The sequence below is a fragment of the Harpia harpyja genome, chromosome 4, assembly GCF_026419915.1.
Source record: "Harpia harpyja isolate bHarHar1 chromosome 4, bHarHar1 primary haplotype, whole genome shotgun sequence".
NCBI lineage: Eukaryota > Metazoa > Chordata > Aves > Accipitriformes > Accipitridae > Harpia > Harpia harpyja.
This window is the reverse complement of record NC_068943.1, coordinates 82,376,321-82,393,572: the sequence shown is the minus strand read 5'-3', so window position 1 is coordinate 82,393,572 and position 17,252 is coordinate 82,376,321. Positions and strand designations below refer to the sequence as shown.

Sequence of the window (17,252 nt, the reverse complement as noted above, 5' to 3'; positions counted from 1 at the left end):
TGAGAGGGTATAATTTTGCAAGTTTTGAGGCACTTAATATCCCCGATGCTGCTTGCTAACACTGTGCTGGTTATTGTCCATCACTGGAAACCTGATCCACATGCATGGCTCTGCTCACTAGTCTCCAAGTTGGTCCTCACAAACTACATACTAACTGCATGAATTAGAAGGTAATTATTAAACATGAACTATACATGATAATATGACCGATAACCATCCCAAGTGAAGAGTACCTAGCATATTTGTGATTATTCCTGAACAAAACTACTTACTAAGCAGACACTGTATTCACCGAACATTGCATTCCTTCTTTATCCAGCAAAGATTAATAACTTCTGAGTCAGACTTATGCCTGGATTCTGGGAATGATGAAACAAAAGATCTTGTGGTTACTCGTTTTGCACAAACTGGTTCTTTTCAGAGTAGCGGTTTTTACCATGGGGTGAAATGAAAACAGCTGCCAACTGCAATTTGCTTCAAAAAGGCAGCGTCCACTGGTCACAGTCCGTACATGTCTGCAGCTCTGAGGAGGCCCGATCTTTGATACATACTACAGCCACTGAGCGTTTTCTTTTTCCTGAATGTTTAACACTGAATTCTCACCTTTGCAAACACTGCTGTGTCGGATCCGAGTGGTAAAGAGCAGGCTCAGCCCAGCGGACTCCTCACCCTTTTTGTGCACACTGCTTGCTACAGCTTGTAGATAAAACAGCCGGCGTGTCTTTAGAAGAGCCAAGCATGGCATTAACTGCTTCTGTACTGCCCATACCGTAAGGCTCCCAAATATATTTAAGCACTTCCCCCACACTGTGGCTACTGGGACCATCTCACTGCAGGGCTAAAAGTATTCAATGCAGATGATGAGCAAGTCCTAAGCAGCTTAGGTCTACTTTTACCCATCAGCGCAGGCAAAATCGAGGGAATCAGCCTCTTAGGGCAGGATCCTGCTCACCTAACATCAGGTGTGATGTAGACGCCGCAGCTCAGCTAGCTGCCCCAGCCTTCTTTTTTTTTATTCAAGAGAACAGGGCACTTGAGGTCACCATTCATCTGACCCAGTTTAGACCTACTAGTGCCCAGTGAGTGCATCCGAGCTGACTCCGACGGGAGCCTAAGGCTAGGCCAGCAGCCCAGGTTGACTCAGATTTATCAGATGAAACCCACCTTGGAGTCTAGGTGTGCTGTGCTGCACTTAGACACGCTACAAATTGCTTCTGAAAATAAAACAGACGTTCATCTTCAAAACCCTTACCACTAGTCCGCAGGCCAGGGACTGGCAAGAAGCACACCTGCCAATGGCTAATTTTAGTGTCCTAGTTGCCAGCCTCGGAGGTGTTGCCTTCCCTTTGTCTGATACCTAAGTAGTCAGTAGGGAAATTAAAGGGGATTAAAATAACGAGGCTATTTCGTATCCTTCTCCAGATGAACCCAGCCTGAACCAGACCTCATGGAATTTTCTAATGACTCCCTTCAAATGGGTGTGCTCAGCTCAAGTTCAGAAGAGCAGATAAAAGGTGGAGACTTCATTTCCGTGAGAAAGGGCCTTTGGTTACTACAAACTACTATTTTCTCCAAAGGCTGCATTTCTTTTAAATAAAAAAAAAAAAAAAAAAAAGCCCATTCTGTGCTTCACTGTTTAAAATCAGCAGTGCAAGTTTTACTGGGCTTCCTTTGAAGAGAAACCGCATACCTGAATTCAGGTCAGGTCACCCTGAGAGCATTTAAGCTCCAGAATGAGGATGACTCGAGTGTCCTTTTCCCCGCTGCAGTGCGGTGTCGCTCAGCATTATTTCCACTGCTGTTTGCAATTAAACGGAGCAGCCCTCACTGCCCCCCCACCCCGCCGTGAGGTCCTCTCACCTCTCGGGTGAAAAACAAAAGAAGGGAAAAATCATCTCTTTCTTCAAAGGCATCCTTAGAGCTTCTGCTCCAAGCACCTGCTCTGGGCTCTTCACCAAACGAAAGGCAAAACTGAATGGCCCCAGCAAACCCGAGGGAAACCTCGTTGAAATCTCCTCTCTCCCAACCCCATCAGCGTGGTGGGAGGGCGCTGGGTCTGGCCCCCCAGGGAAGGGAGCAGTGGGTACGGGCAGCCCCAGGCTACCGAAGGGATGGGGAAGCCCCGAAGCAAAGCGAGGCGAGAAAACGGCACCCTGAGCGAACGCGGTGCAAGCAGGGGGAAGCCTGGCGTGCGGAATCGCGGCCAGACGTGATGCCCCCGACGCGATGCCCGTGCTCCGTGCCAGCGGGACGCTGCCGACCTGGCTGCTTCGGGAGAAGTTCTCTTCTGCAACGGCTTTGGTGCAGCTCGCCCCTGCCGCCTTCCTCCAGCAGCAGCGCCCAGGAACGCCGCAGCCCCGGCCAGGGCGTTCGGTGCTACGGTGGTCGCGTCCACTGTTCACCGCTCCGATATGAGCTACGGCATGGAGCAGGTTCGGCTGGATTACGGTCCCATCTCCCCACCCTTGGCGAGAAACAGAAATTTCAGTACTTTTCCAAGGACCCTGCTCAATCTGACATCTTCCTTGAACTCAGGAGTCATCCACAAGGAAATGTTGCCCGTTCTCCTTTTTCTTCTCCCTCCAGCTGACTCTGCCAAACAACAACCAGCAGAGGAGAGCCACCATACCCACGGGACGCACAACCAAGCAACGCCAGGAATTAATAGAACACACCCCCCCTCACCTGGGCAGCCTTTGAGCCTTCTCCACTAGAGACAGGTAGGTGTAATTTCAGCTTTATGTTCGCTACTTGTTAGGGAAAGACAAGTTTTGTTTTTCCCAAATAAAGGGGAAAAAAATAAAAAAAGGAATAAAATAGGTGGGGAAGGAAATTTTATTTCCAAGCTTCTAAAAGGATCTTACAAACCACAGAGAGTAAAAAAATGCAAAACTATATATATATATTATATATATATATAATTGACAGGGTCCTTTGAAGCAATTCTTCACATTATTCTAATGGTGATAGGAGATACCACTTAACCATATATGCGTTTTTCCCGTAATCCTGATCACTGCCAACAGCTGACAAAACTCTTCTCATACAAAATTTCTCCTAGACTGTACAGATTTCTTTTCTCGAAAGCAAAGAAGGAGGAAAGAGAACAAATTAATCAAGGAGAAAAAAAAAAAAACAAACAAACCTCTCTTAAACAAGGTGTTCCCAGGTAGAGCTGTGTGAAAGCCGGTCGCGATGCCTCCTGCACGGCTACGGGACCTCCTTCCTAACCCCCAGCACTCCATGACTCTCTGTGGCACGGGCTTTCCTCCGGCACCGATAACTCACCACCGTCCCAGCCGTATCCCCCCGTGCTTCCCTGCGCCCACCTTGCCTGGGCTCTCATGCACTTCTCCAAACGAGCCCCAACCCTGCCCAGCTGCACCCCTCGACCTCAGCACCGCTCCTCGCCCACTCCTTCCCACCAATCCTAACCTCAACCTTTATTTTTTTTTAGGACTTCCTAACAGCTCGGCTCATCCAGGAGGAGTTAATCCCGGACCTCCATCCCCACCAGCAGCACAGCTTCCAGCTCAGCATCCCTCCTGCTATTCCAAGCACCCCTGCAGCACGGATGCCAGCGCACTCCAAGCTTGCTGCTTGGTACATCAACGCCCGCTGGGGACGAGAAGGAATTCACGCTCGGCTTTTCAGGATCCGGCACCCACGGCAGGAAGCCATGGGCCCATGGACAAAACCAACAGCTCCAAACCAGAAAGGACCTCAGGAAATAAATGCAGAGAAAGCCAAGAGACAGAAATGGAGCCGGGGCAGCTCCGTGCGCTCCAGATTCTTGCTCGCCCTGAAACGTCGTGGCTGCTTTTGGACATTGCCAAAAAGTAAACAAAACCCCAACGATCCCTTGTTCCCCCATCCCACCCCCCCAACAGTTTCTTAAACACTTAATGTCCAGCTTAAGTGAAATCAACAGATTTTAAAATCCACACAGATGTCAAAAAGGAGAGTAACAAAAATTAGCTAGTTCCCGTTGTCGTCACAACAAAAAAAAAAAAACCCCAATCAAGCCTCGGAGGCAGAGGGCTAAATGCAACGTCTCTTGTAGGGGCTGTGCCGCCCCACTTCAGAGGTCTAAGGGGCTCTTTGGGTCCCATTCCCAGCAGGGAACCCCCCTCGGGGCCCAACATCTCTCTCCGTCTCCAGACATCCTCTGTCCCGACCCCCGTACCGGGGATGCTGCTGCAGGCAGCCGAGGGAGGAGGATGGCTCAGCCCCGCTCCTTCCTGCACTGCTCAAAAGCCAGGCAGGGGCTTAGCCCTGTGCCGCCTTCCTCCTCCTCCTCCTCCTCCTCCACTGCATCCTACACGTAAAACAGGCAACCACAAACACCCCAGCCAGCTGTGTGAAAGAACGTATATATTCAGCACGCACTCAATACAGTATAGCAAAAAAAGCTATCGTTTCCTTAAAAAAAACACAAACCACTGAACTTTCAAAATAACCACCAACGCTTCCAAATTGCTCCCCACCCTACAGCCCTGACGCTCGTCCTTCTGGCCCGAACAAGGCAACCAGCGGCAAGCGACCCCAACCCCACGCCGTCCCTGCCTGGCAAGGGACAGAGGGTGGCCCCGGCTCTCCGGCAGCGCCTCATGCCGCAGCACCCAGCTCCTCCCGCGGAGCCTGGGGTGCTGAGGATGCTCCCACCGGAGAAGAACCTGGCCAGCCGTTTGCTCCGGTGCTATCCCGTGCAGTTATTTGGGGGACACACACACCAAAGAAAACAGAAAACTGGGCAGGCTCTGGCTGCCAGCCCGGGGCGAGCAGCCGCAGCCTCGCCGGGGCTGGACGCAGCCCTAGGGATGTGCCAGGGAGGAGAGGGGATCCCATCGCTGATGCCGGGGGCAGGGGGGGTCCACGCTCGGATCGCTGCGACGGCGTCCCCGCTGCTTTCTGCCGGAGGTTGGGGGACGAGGCCGAGGAGGGGGAGAGGAGCGGCACGGTGGCGGGGACGGGGGGCTGGCAGGGCCCTCGCCGCTGCGCGCGGAGGGGAGGTAGATCGGCTTTAGAGACCTCTTGCCCAGGAGGATGTCTTCTCGGACACCAGCTCGGTTCCTGGGGGGGAACGAGCCCACCGCAGGGCCCTGAACGCCTGCGCCTGCCTTCTCCCAAGGGGAAGGTGTCTCGGAGCCTGTTCACGCCGCCGGAAAGCTCTTGAACTGGGGGGGCGACTTTCCTCGAAACTTTTTAGCCCTGAAACTGCCCCTACGGCTGCTGCAGGCAAACTCCCGGCAGCTGGGGACAAGCCCGGAGGTGGTGGCAGCGACCCGCGGGGCAGGAGGGACCCCAGCTCCCTCCACTCGCCCGCCTGGCCGGACCCCAACCCCGACCCCAGCCCCTCTCCCTGCCCTGCTGCAATGGTCCCGCTGCCGCCCCTGCCCCGTGTGCCGTGGGGATAGCGTGTGTGATGCTCTCCGTCCTCCCCCCTCCCCGGGTCCCCGTCCCCAGCGTCCCCCCTGCCGTTAGTCTTGCTGCTCGTTCATCTCCATGTCTGACACCAGGATGTTCTTCTCGGCGGATTCGCTGGGGTTGGAGGTGGTGCGGCTGTAGCGGGCGCTCTCGAAGGCCCCCCGCTCCGCGCTCCGCCGACGCTTGTACAGGTAGACGGCGATGCCCAGCATGGCGCACAGCGCCAGCGTCGACAGCACCACCACCGCGATGGCCGTCGTGTTCTCCGGCAGAGCTGCGGGGAGGAGAAAAGGCCGGTGAAAGGCAGCCTGCCGTCTCCCGCTGTCTCACCCTGCGAGAGGGGTTTTGGCCGGTAGACCCAGCCAGCCAGGGGCTCTCGGGCAGAACGGGGCAGAGCGGGACAGGACTGTGAGTCTGCTTCGGTGTTTTGGGGACATCCTGCCTGTGGCACAGCTCCTGAGGCCGGGCAGCCTCTCTGGGTCACTCCTGATGTGCGTGAACATCTGGCAGCTGCCTGGGATGGATCTTTGGGATCCCACCAGCAGGGGCAGGCACTGTGGGCAAGGGCAGGAGAGCCTGGCAAGGGGCTGGCTGGACACACTCCTCCACGGAGGAATGGCTTCTGCTACTGGGGAGTCCTAACCCAGGACCAAAACCACCTGGAAGTGGGATTTCCCACCCGCAAACACCATTTTTTGATTATTAATACAAGCCAGGCTGCAGTATGGTCCCCCAGCACTGGTTCCTGGTCCCAGTACTGTGCCCAGGCTGATGGTGCCACTCACCTGCCTTGGAAAAGCTGCTCTCCTCCACTGCAACAGCAACACAGACAGATGAGTGCTCGGCCACAGCACCCTCCCCTCTTCCCAGCGCCGGCACCGCCGGCTCCGCATCCTCCGCTGCTCCCAGCGCCGCACCGTGCAGACGCTGGGTGACGCGCAGCTGCGGGGACCCGCTGGTTCTGCTCCACCACCGCCCCACCGCCCTCACCCTGCCCCGAGGTGCTGAGCCAGCCGCTGAGACACGCACAGCCCAACGGGGACCTGCAGACCCCAGCACCCTACAACCCCCCTACGCTGGAACTGCCCAAAACACGTGGCTGGTGCTGCCAGCGGGACACAGCTCTGCCCTGCACCACCCGGACCCCCGGCTCACCCCACATCAGCCCCAGGTGCCTCGGGCAGCAGCGGGGGGTCCCTACCTCGGGGGATCTTGCAGATGACCCCCATGGTGACGTTGGTGCAGGAGCCCAGGCGCCACACGCCGTTGCTGCTCTGGATCCAGTAGCAGCTGTTCTGGCTGAGCATGCTGGGCCCCGTGTCGTGCTGGCCCCAGTTGGAGTAGTTCACGGCAGTGTTGTCATGCCAAACCAAGGTGCCGCCTGGGAAATGGAAGAATTAGGTCTGGGGAGGCTGAAGGGGATGTCTCATCTTTTTGACCCAGTTCAGAAAGCACAGGGAGGTGTGATGGGGCGATGAGGAGGTGTGATGGGGCGATGGGGAGGTGTGATGGGGCGATGGGGTACCTTCTTAAACCTGCAGGCTCCAGTGCCTTGGAGGAGGCTCTGGGCTTCAAAGCACCACTCCATTCCCACCAAGCCAGAGGAGGACACACTTGGCGCATCCAGCACGGCCTGAGGCACTGGGGCTCCTGATCACACCACGGCACGAGTTCCCCCCCCACCAGTGCCACCACCAAGGGCTTCCTCTGCTCACCACAGACCTGGTGGGAATTCATGGTGGTGCCTGGGGGAGTACCTAAAACCTCACTCCTTCCTTTGTACCTTTGGGGTTGAAGGTCATGCCCAGCCAGGCACCCTTGGATGGGCCCTTGTACGCCTGGAGATGCTCCCACACGAAGACGTTCTCCATCTCGTCCTGGATGGACAACACTGTGCCGCCGACTGCGGAGGAAAGAGTGTCAGGGAAGAGCCCAGACCTCAGAGGACGGAGCTCGGGAGCAGCAGTGCCCGAGAGGACAAAGCTGAGGAACCACCCGTGAACCACGTGGTAGCTGGGGAACCCTAGCACGTAACAGCAAGGAGGAGACGATGGCTGACCGAGGCTGGACATGGGCAGGGGTCCCATTCAAGGATGCTCTGCTGCACCCACGGGCATCCTGGGGAGCCCACCCTCTTACATTTCCAAGGGTGCATCACCCCCCTCTGCCACCACCCCCCCCCCCCCCCATACCTTTCTGGCACCTCCTCATGGCATCCTTCTGCCCCAGGGTGATCTCCATGTGGAAGGTGTAGCAGTGGTCCCGGAAGGGGATCCAGGACGAGTCCTCCAGCGATTTGGGACAGCTGCCGCTGTAGCTCCACTTGTGCGTGCGGGGGGCACCTGGGAAGCACACGGCGCATTGGGGGTGGGTGGAGGGGCACAGGGCGTCGGGCTCTCGCAGCACGTTGGAGCACCCAACCCCGCAAGGATGCTCACCGGTGGGATGCCATCTCCAACCCTTGGTCGTTCCCCACCTGGTCCGCCCTGCGCCGAGCCCCCCCGTGCGTGCCCCCCCCCCCCCGGCCATCACCTGCTCGGAGCTGGCAGATGCCCCCCTGCAGCTTGGTGTCGCAGCCGGCCGTGCGCCAACTCCCGTCCACGTCCATGTAGGAGCAGCCGGCGACCTGCTGGGGCTCCCCGTCCTGCCAGTTAGCGTAGAAGAGGTTCTCCTCCGTCAACCACGAGTAGCTCCGGCCTCCCTGGAAGAACAAAGCGGAGGAGAAGCCGGGGGGGCTGCCGTGACCCTCTGCGGACCCTTGGCCCCGGTGCCTGTCCCCTTCCCTCACCTCGTCGTTGGCCAACCCGATCCAGAGCGGAGCCCGCAGGCTGCTGACGGCCTGGGTGAGGAAAGCCTGGCTGTAGGGGTCGGGGATGGTGGCCAGGGTGGCGTTGAGGGTCTCGCAGAGCAGCAGAGCCTCATGCCACCTGAGGGGTTTCTGCAGGATGCGGTAAGTGCTGTTGTGGTAAAAGAGGGTGCCGGTGGGCGAGGGGGGGTACGGCGTCCGCGCGGGGCTCAGGGATGGGTCTGGGGGAGCAAAGAGACATGGTCAGAGGGCACGGAGGACACTCCTGCATCCCAGGGATGACCCCCTCATCCATCCCACCCCCCCAGACTGGGGTGTCCCTGACAGCGCTGTGCACGGGGCACGGGCACCTGGGGCCATCCCGGTGCAAGCAGGGAGGGCGGCGAGGCCACGTCCCCAGGGGTGACGAGCAGTGACAGCCCGGTGCCATCCCCACCTTGGAGCCGTCCGTCAGGATGCACATCCCTATGGGACACGCCGAGCCAGGCTGGCGTCCACAGGTTTGGGGCTGCCCCACAAATGGCTGGGACCAGGGACCCCCTGCCCCCCAGTCAAGCTTGTCTCCCCGCACTCCTCCAGCACCCTGACCTCCCCCCAAGCTGAGCCCATCGCCCCGAGCTCCCCAGCCGCAGCCCCACCACAGCACAGGGCACTGGGGGGGGGGTGGTGGCAGGTCCCCAGCGAGCAGAAGCCGGGGCTGTCCCCCTCACCCCCCTCCTACCTATACTCCGTTGGCAGATGTAGCCATGCTTCTCCTCCAGGCAGCTCCGGTCATCCCAGCGTCCCGTGAAGTGGGGGGGCAAACCGTGCCACACCACCACGCAGTTGGTCTGCACAGCCAAGCCGCAAGGTCTTAGCATCGTCATCCCACCCCCACGCCAGAGACCCCCACCCTGCAGGGCCGGATCCTGCTCTGCCCTGGGAGAGCCACCCCAGCACGCTATAACCTTCCATCCTCCTGGTGGGACGTGGGGCTGAGACCTTCCCGGGGATGGGGGATGCTACGGCGGGGGGGTCTCACTCACTGGCTTGTCGCGGGCGCCGGAGGCACCGCAGCCCGAGGGCTCGCCGGGCGCCCAGCTCACGTGCCGCAGCGGCTCGCCCTCCACCCACTGGAAGTCCCTCTGGGCGTCGTGGAGGCCGATCCAGAGGTCAAAGGAGATGTTGGGCAGCATGGACGTGATGAAAGCTGCAAGCGATGGGTGAGGCGCTTGAGTACCACCCCCGGCAGGTCCCCAGCCAGCGGGGCCGGTGGCGGCGGAGCGGACCTACCCTGCTCCAGGGGGCTGGCGATGGTGGCCAGGACGGCGCCCTGGCTCTCGCACGCCTGCTTCGCCTCTGGCCACATCACTATCTCGGCTTTGTCGTGGCCGTTGAAGCTGAAACACTGCACAGGTGGGGGCACGGGATGGTCCAGGGGGTGCAGCCATCCCCCCCCCCGCCTCAAACCCTGTACCCTCCCTACTCAACCACCCTCTGCAGCCCCATTCTGCCCCAACACTCCTTCTCCCCTTTGCACCCTCATACCTACTGGTCCCCCAACCCCTCCCGCACCCCCACCCCACGGCGCACCTCTCTCCCAGCATCCATGTACATGCACCCGCACCTTGCCCAGCATCCCTGTGCGAGTCCCCCCCCCAGCATTTCCCCCCAAAACACATACACGCGTCCCTCTCCACCCTGCCATTTCTCAGCCACCCCCTCTCCGCCTCGGCGGGGCTGGTGGAAGGCCAGGAGGTGGCCGTCCCCTCTCCGTCCCACCGTACCTTGCTGAGGAAGGGAAACCAGCCACGGGGACAGCCCCCGCTCGTGGGAGCGGGCAGCGGCGGGAGGGAAGGCTTTTCGGCCGTCCCGTTGCTCCGCTTGCAGATGTAGGGCAGCGCCGTCATGCACTTCTGGTCCCCCCAGTCCTCTGTGGGGAGGGACAGGACAGGCATGACCCCCCCCCTGCTGCACTGGGATAGGGGTGTCCCCGCTCAGCCTGCGGTCCCAGCCCCTCCAGAGCCCCGGCACGGCCGGATCCTGCCCCTCACCTCTGCTGGCCGTCATGTACACGCACTTCTTGTCCTTGTGATGGGCCGGGGCTTGCCCGGCGCCCAGGAGATGAAGTTGAGGAGGGACCCGTCGGACCACCTGGGAAAGGCACCAGCGGGAGCACGAGGCCGAGCAGTAACTTGGCGAATGGGACCAGTTGCACTCCCCAACTGGGACCGTGCCCCACCACAGCCCTCTCTTGGGTGAGGAACCTCCATCCCAGCACCCCAGATGAGAGCCCCGAGGTGCAGGCGCTGAGCCACAGCGCTCCGAGAGCCGGCGGCAGTGGCGTGGGGACATGCAGGGATGCGGTGGCTTGGTCTCTGACTTACTTGAACCTCCCATCGTTCTCGTAGGTGTGCAGCCCGATCCACCAGTGCTGCTCCTGGCCCCTGGAGAACTGCACGCCCGGAGAGGACACATCAGTGCCCTGCAGGGACTGCGTGTCCCTGGGGACAACCGTGGCCACCCCGGGCACGGGGACCAGGCAGCCCACCCTGCAGCTTGCGCCGTGGCAAAAAGCATCACCTTGCAGTGATGCCCCAAACCCGCACCCAGACGCCGGGACCTGTTGCCACCACACAAGACCCCAGCAGAGCCCGGCTTTCCCCAAACAACATCCCTCCAGCAAAGGACGAAAGAAGCCGGGGAGGGAGCAGCCTGGGGAGGCAGCGGAGCCTGTCGGTGCCCCGGGAGGTCCCCGTCCCCCTGGTACCTTCTTCAGGTTCTGGCCCAGAAAGCGCAGCTCGGCCTCGCCGTGCACCGACGCCAGCTCTGCCTGGAACCAGCTGCAGATGCGCTGCGCCTGCACCCACGTCGAGTGGTGCTCGAAGAACTTGTACTCGGCCTCCTGGTACTTCACCCACTCTTTGCTGCCTGCAGGCAGGGACCGGTGTCACGCCGTGGCTGTGACACCCCCCGTCGCAGCCAGCAGCACCCGTCACCCTGTCCCTCGGTCCCCCGTGGGTTGGGCTGCTTTGCTTTTGCCCCTCTCCTGCAGCCGAGGGGGCCTGATCCTGCCCGGTCCCTGCAGGCAACCCCTGCAGCCACGTTGTGCAGCAAGGGGCAGCAGGATGCCCGGGCTCCCCTCCCTCCTACAACCCTACGCAGGATCCGTCCTCCTCCGGATAACGCTGCAGGGATGCTCTGCAGGGACCGCGTCTCGCTCGCGTACGCGACGGGGTGGCACACGCCCGGCGAGGACGGTCTACATCGGATGGACGCACGTCCACGGCCAACGCACCTTGGGTTGTGATCTCCGGCTCCTTCACGTCGGCGCCTGGTGAAAGGGCAAGGAGAGGCTGTCAGCGGGATGCGGGGCTGGGATGCTCCCGCTGATGCTTGCCTGCAAACCGCCCATGGGCTCCAAGGGTGAGATGCCCTCCCGAATGCCCCTGGGATGGATGGCAAGAACCTCTCCTACCTCTCCCAGCCCCTGAATTAGGACTCATCCTCCCATAAAAGCGCAGCCTTCGGAAGGGAGGTGACAAGAGGGTGCCCCTGCACCCGCCCCACCATCCCGCAGCCCATCCTCGGCCGGGTTATTCAAAGCTGAAGGGTTTGGGGGGTGGGGGGGGGGGCTCTTGGTTGGGTACCTTTGGGCAGTTTGCAGATCCAGTCCAGCTGGGCTTCGCACTGCATCGGCATCCACTGCAGGGAGGCCAGGTCCAGCACTGCGCAGGTCCGGATGTCATCGTCGTCGTAGTTACTGCGGTCAAAGTTGTGGTAGAAAAACTGGGGGTCGAGAGAGATGGGCGGTGTTGGGCATTTCCACCAGCGCCGGATTTGCCCCCCCCGCACCCCAAATGCCAACCGGAGTCATCTTGCCAACGCTCTCCCCCCCAGACTCACCCCCAGCCCGTCGCTCCACCTCCAGCTCCTGTCCCCTGCGGGGTCCCGCCGGTTCAGGCCGATCCAGAACCAGTGCTGCTCGTGGAGCTCCGGCTCTGACTCCCTGCAGGGAGCCAGGGGGAAGGGTGAGAACACAACTCCTCTCCAAACCAGAGGTTTTTATATTTATATACAAATATATATTTATAATCTGGCCTTTTTTTGTTTGTTTTCAAAGCCCGCTGTCCCCACAACACCCAAAGGCAGGAGCTCAGATAACAGGCATGCCGGCTAAGGGCTGAAGGATTTTTAAATCCAAGCTCTATCCCCAAATTACACCAAATTTCCTACACTTCTCCTGCATCCCCACTTCGGTGTAGCCACACCAACTGGCGCACCTTCTGCACACAAGTTTGTACTCAGAGAGTCACGTCCATACCGCGTCCATCCATCCATGCGTGCCAGAGCACGGGCAGGGGTGTGGGCTCGTGCCAAACACACTCGAGCAGCGGGACATGTGCCGGCACAGCCAGCCTCTCACCCGAAAATCTTGTTGAGGGTGTTGGCGACGAAGTGCTCCTCCTCGTAGCTGCCCAGGCTGAGCAGCTGAGCCCCCAGCTCCCGGCAAAAACTCCTGCGCCGCAATCCACGTCTTCTTCTCTTGCAGTTTTTCGAAGTTGAACACCTGGGGAAGGAGGAACCGGCAGCGGAGGGGCTCAGCGCTGGGAGAGGAGCAGAGCATCGTCCCCCGCCTCGCAGGCAGCAGCATCCTGGGGCACGCTACCATCACTCAGCCTGAACCAGGCTCCTGGGGTCCGGGCTGCCCTTTGCAAGCACCAAAATACGCTCCTTCACCCCTCCTGCACCAGTGGGGAGGCACACAGACCCCCACAACGGCCAGGACAAGCCCCCCCAGCAACCCCTTACCTTGTAGCAGTGACGGAGCTTGGAGTCGGAGCTCCATCCCGGGGGGCAGGCGGCGGCGAGGCTGGGCGTGGGATAGGGACCGGGCAGCTCGGGGTTGACCGGGGCCCAGATTCTGCCGGCAAATGTACTTGGCCTTGAAGGTGTTGCAGTTCTTCACCTCCCACAGCCCCACGGAGCTGCCGGTGGCCAGGGCCACGCAGCCGCCCTTGTTGTAACCTGGAGCGCTCACGGGAGCGGGGAGGATGCCAGCCTTAGGGTCAGACCGTGCCGGGCGGCACAGCCAGCACCCACCCTGCACGGAGGGGACGTCCCCATCCCACCCGCGGCCGTCCCCTTACCGGGCTGGTCGCGGTTTCCAGTGGGTGTACATAACCTCGTCGCCGCTCAGCCAGCGGAAAGCGCCCGTCTCGTTGATGTCCTGCAGCGCTGTCCAAAAATACTCCCCGTCCCAAGCCGTAAATAAGGCTGCTGACATACGCCTGCTCGAACCTGGAGGGGCGGCGGAGAGCGGGCGATGCTGCGAGCTGAGATGCTGAGCCACTGGCGATGCTCCAGCCCTTGTGGGCAAAGCCCGGCTGTCGGGTCGCACCTTGCCTTAGGGAGCTCGTTTTGGGGCAAAAACCACCACCACCACCAGCGTGGCACTGACCTGTTGGTGATGGTGACCAGCGTGGAGCCGTAGTCGGAGCACGTCTTGCGGGCGTCGCTGTAGGGGACGCGGTCCTCGCCCAGCCAGAAGCAGGAGGGGCTGTGCCACTTCCAGCCCTGGGGACGGGTGACAGGGGACGTCCGCCACCGCTCACCCCAGCCCTCCCCAGAAGGACAGGAGCAAACCCGGGGTGGGGGCGAGACCGACGTCCCACGTCCCCTCACCACCACCTCTGCCTTCTTCTGGGAGGTCTCCTGCCCCCCCGCCCCAGCCGCCCCGGCTTGACCCCGCTCAGCTTTGAGCTCTAACAAGCCCCTGGCCCCAGAGGACATGGCTGCAAGGAAAAACAAACACCCAGGCAGCTTCAAAGCCAGGGAAATGGCTCTCCCTGCCAACGTCCAGCCCCAGCCGGGGCGCGGGGAGGGGAACACAATCCTCCTCTATACGCCACAGGGCCGAATCCAGAGCGAGTCCCACTGCAGCCTCCTTTAATCCCCCGCCTTGTTGATGTTGGAGCCTCTCCGGGGCCAGAGACACAATAGTGCCTGTTTTCTGCCAGAGCGGGGAACGGGGCGGCCCCAGGGCTGGCAGCGGCAGTGGCGGCATGGGGAGGGACACGGGGGGCTCGTCCGCGAGAGCGGACACGCGCACGATGGAAGAGCAAGTCAGGGTGGGAAGGGTGAAGGGGCTCAGCTGGGGAAGAAAGTGGGTCCAGGCTCAGGGACCCTCCTGGCACGGCAGAAAGCATCGCCGGGGTTTTACCCCCTGGGTCCCTCAGGCATTGGAAGGAGAGCGGGGGACACGTGCCATCTGCAGCACCATCAGCACGGTGGGGAGGGAAGTGGGAGGGTGAGCAGCTTTGGGAGACCAAGAGGAAAATGACCCCAAATCCCATTTTTTTTCCTCCAAGCTCCTGCTCCTGCAGTCATTCCCCAAAGTTAGCACACCCAGGTATGGACCCACCGGCTGGCTCCCACCGGGAACAGCATGGATGCCGCTGAGCAGCTGAGAAAGGGGCCCAGCATAGGACAGTGCAGGTCCCCGATGTCCCCAGAGGGGTCCGGATGGTCCCAGAGGGGTCCCCAACTAGCCCCAGGCCTCAGCACCACTAAAACCACATGGGTGCTCTCCCATGCACTGAGCACCACAGAAAGGCCCTGTGATCCAAAAAGGGGCCAGGATGGGACTGTCAACCCCAACTGCTGCCTCCAGGTCCTGATCCTGGCATCCCTCTCCGGCTCTGCCTTTCCCATGACCCAAACCTCCGTCCCCCATTGCTTCCTTTAAGGCTGTTCCAAAAATAAAGGGGGTTTGGAAAGAGGGAGAACAAGCAGCAAAGGCACCAAGAAAAACCAGCACGATGGCCAGAGAGGACCGCGGCCGATCCTCTGAGCAAGATGCTGCCTCCTCTCCATCATCCTCTGCATCTGGGTGGCAAATAGCCCTGTTGAGGATGAGGAGGAGGAGGAAAGATGGGAAAAGGTCTTTCTTTGGTTCATTTATCACTCCCAGTTTGTTTCCCAGCGGGTACATCTCTGCTGGACACTCAGGGCCAGGCTAAGATGGTGGCTGGAGAGGCAGGAGGGAGTTAAATAGGGGACATCCTATTAGTCTTCAGGACTGCTGTGGGGACAAGTGGACAGGTGGTGGTGGCACATTGCCATCGAGCACCTTGTCCCCAGTACCCGCTGACACCGGGGCTCCTCCAGCTCTGGCTGGCAGCTCCCCCCTCCCCGAATCTGGCCCGGCATGCCAGCTCACCCGGCTGCTGCTCTCCCCCCGAGCTCTCGCAGAGCCAAGTGGCTGCTGGGGTTTGTCTCTGCTGCGATGGGGTAAAGACCTGGGAGGAGCCCGGCAGCACCTCTGGGAGCTGGCCCGGAGGGGCTGCTTGCTAGTCCGAGCGCGCGCCGGCTTGCTCTAAAACGCTGGGAGACGTTCAAGAGCGGCGGGAATGCCAGGCTTGCCACTCGAAGACTTTGCAAAGAGGCACAAAAGCCACTTCCCAGCAAGCGTGGGAATGGGGCGGCCTCAGCCCTGCTCGACAACTGGGGAAACTGAGGCAGGGCGCGGTCCGGGTGAAAACCCACCAGTTTGGTGGCCGTGTCCCCAAAATGCCTGTATCCTGCCCGGAGAAGGCAGCCTGCCATCACGCCGAGGCACAGGGCTGGCAGCTGCCTCCGTCCCGCCGGGCTCCCACGTGGAGCAGCTTTGCTGCCGGGTTTTGGCAAGAGAGAGGCAAGGGGAAAAAAAAAAAAAAAAAAAAAAAAAGAACATCCCTGCTGGCAACCAAGCCAGCGCAAGGGGAGGATCTTGGACGACAGAGACATGCGTTTTGTCCCAATTTCTTCCCGTGGCCTCATGCAACCATGGAAGCGAGGGGCTCAGCAGCCCCAGGATGCTGTCACGCTGGCAGCCCCCAGGCACAGACCCACAGCTCCGGGTGCTGCTCAACCAGGGCTCCCTGAAATGGTTTTGGGGAGAGGTCCCCCGCAACCCCGAAGCCCCAAGCATCGGGCAGAGCCGTGGAGCGGCCAGAGCCACCTCCCGCCCCAGGTCCCCCTCACCTTTCGGCATCCGTGGTCATCCTCCTCCTTCTCCTGGCTCACCCGACCGGGCTTTTTGCAGATGGATGGCAGGGTCTGGTTGCACGGGCTGTCGTTCCACCTCCCCTCCTGCACAGCGGGGAGAAGGGCAGGATTGAGCTTATCTGACAGCCTGGGGAATTTCCCAGCCCATCCATCCCCATCTTGGGTCCACAGACTTTCCTTCCCTGCATCAAATCTCCAAGGATGCTGTGCTGGATCCCTCCCATCCCAACAGCCAAGATAAGCCAGGTTCAACCCTAGCCAGAGGTGCTCCCCAAGGTATCCCTTCCCCAGCCATGAGGATGGTGCAGTGCTCCCTGCAGAGGTGCAGGATGAACCCTCCGCCCCGGGCTCTCACCGGTCCCCAGATGGTCACGCAGTCTTCCAGGCTGTCGCGGAAGTTGTTGGGCTCGAAGGGGTGCCAGTACGTGAACCTCACGGGTGTCCCATCCGACCACTCGAAGTTCATCTGCAGCTTGAGGTCATTTAGGCCAATCCAGAGCTCCTCCACATCTGCCGAGACAGGAGGGTCGGGGGGTGAAATTGTCTCTGTCTGGCTGAAACCTTGCAGAAACCCCCCCGCCGGTGACATGAACCCCCGTGATGGGACCGTGTCTCTGCAAAGCACCTGCCAAAACCCCACTGCAGGACTCAGCCTCGAAGCCCAGCGGTGCCAGCAGGCAGGAGAGGGCAGGGCAGGGCAGCTCCTGCCCGCAAGAACGGACCTGCAGAGGGGGAAACACGGGGACATTTGCCAGTTTTCACAGAGGTGCTGGCAGCAGCAGAATGGTAAAAGTCCAGACCCGCAGGCTCAGGCCCAGTGAGCTAATGGTTTTCAACCATTCCCTCCCATCCCATCCCCATCTGGCAGCGCTGGCACATCCCCCTCCTTCTTCCCCCCTCCTATGGCTCCTGCCTCCCTCGGCATTAACTCCCTTCAGCCCCCAGCCCCTCTCCGGTCCCCGCTGAAGTCTGGGTCCCCCCACGTCCCCAC

At 60.5% G+C, this 17,252-nt stretch overlaps 1 protein-coding gene across 1 annotated transcript in view; it reads right to left on the bottom strand.

Moving 5' to 3' along the window:
• Positions 1-2,817: 2,817 nt before the first annotated feature.
• MRC2 (mannose receptor C type 2) overlaps positions 2,818-17,252 on the bottom strand; it is a 29,863-nt gene continuing 15,428 nt past the window's right edge. The window contains 28 exon segments of the mRNA XM_052785086.1: positions 2,818-5,701; positions 6,213-6,239; positions 6,629-6,808; positions 7,211-7,330; positions 7,620-7,769; positions 7,960-8,128; positions 8,216-8,454; positions 8,955-9,063; positions 9,259-9,422; positions 9,506-9,620; positions 10,000-10,145; positions 10,267-10,305; positions 10,308-10,366; positions 10,600-10,667; positions 10,983-11,143; positions 11,511-11,546; positions 11,863-12,001; positions 12,119-12,221; positions 12,639-12,730; positions 12,732-12,782; positions 13,025-13,127; positions 13,129-13,240; positions 13,363-13,378; positions 13,380-13,475; positions 13,477-13,513; positions 13,674-13,789; positions 16,238-16,345; positions 16,617-16,771. Coding sequence (XP_052641046.1) covers positions 5,481-5,701; positions 6,213-6,239; positions 6,629-6,808; positions 7,211-7,330; positions 7,620-7,769; positions 7,960-8,128; positions 8,216-8,454; positions 8,955-9,063; positions 9,259-9,422; positions 9,506-9,620; positions 10,000-10,145; positions 10,267-10,305; positions 10,308-10,366; positions 10,600-10,667; positions 10,983-11,143; positions 11,511-11,546; positions 11,863-12,001; positions 12,119-12,221; positions 12,639-12,730; positions 12,732-12,782; positions 13,025-13,127; positions 13,129-13,240; positions 13,363-13,378; positions 13,380-13,475; positions 13,477-13,513; positions 13,674-13,789; positions 16,238-16,345; positions 16,617-16,771 — 3,131 coding nt within the window. The 3' untranslated portion in view covers positions 2,818-5,480.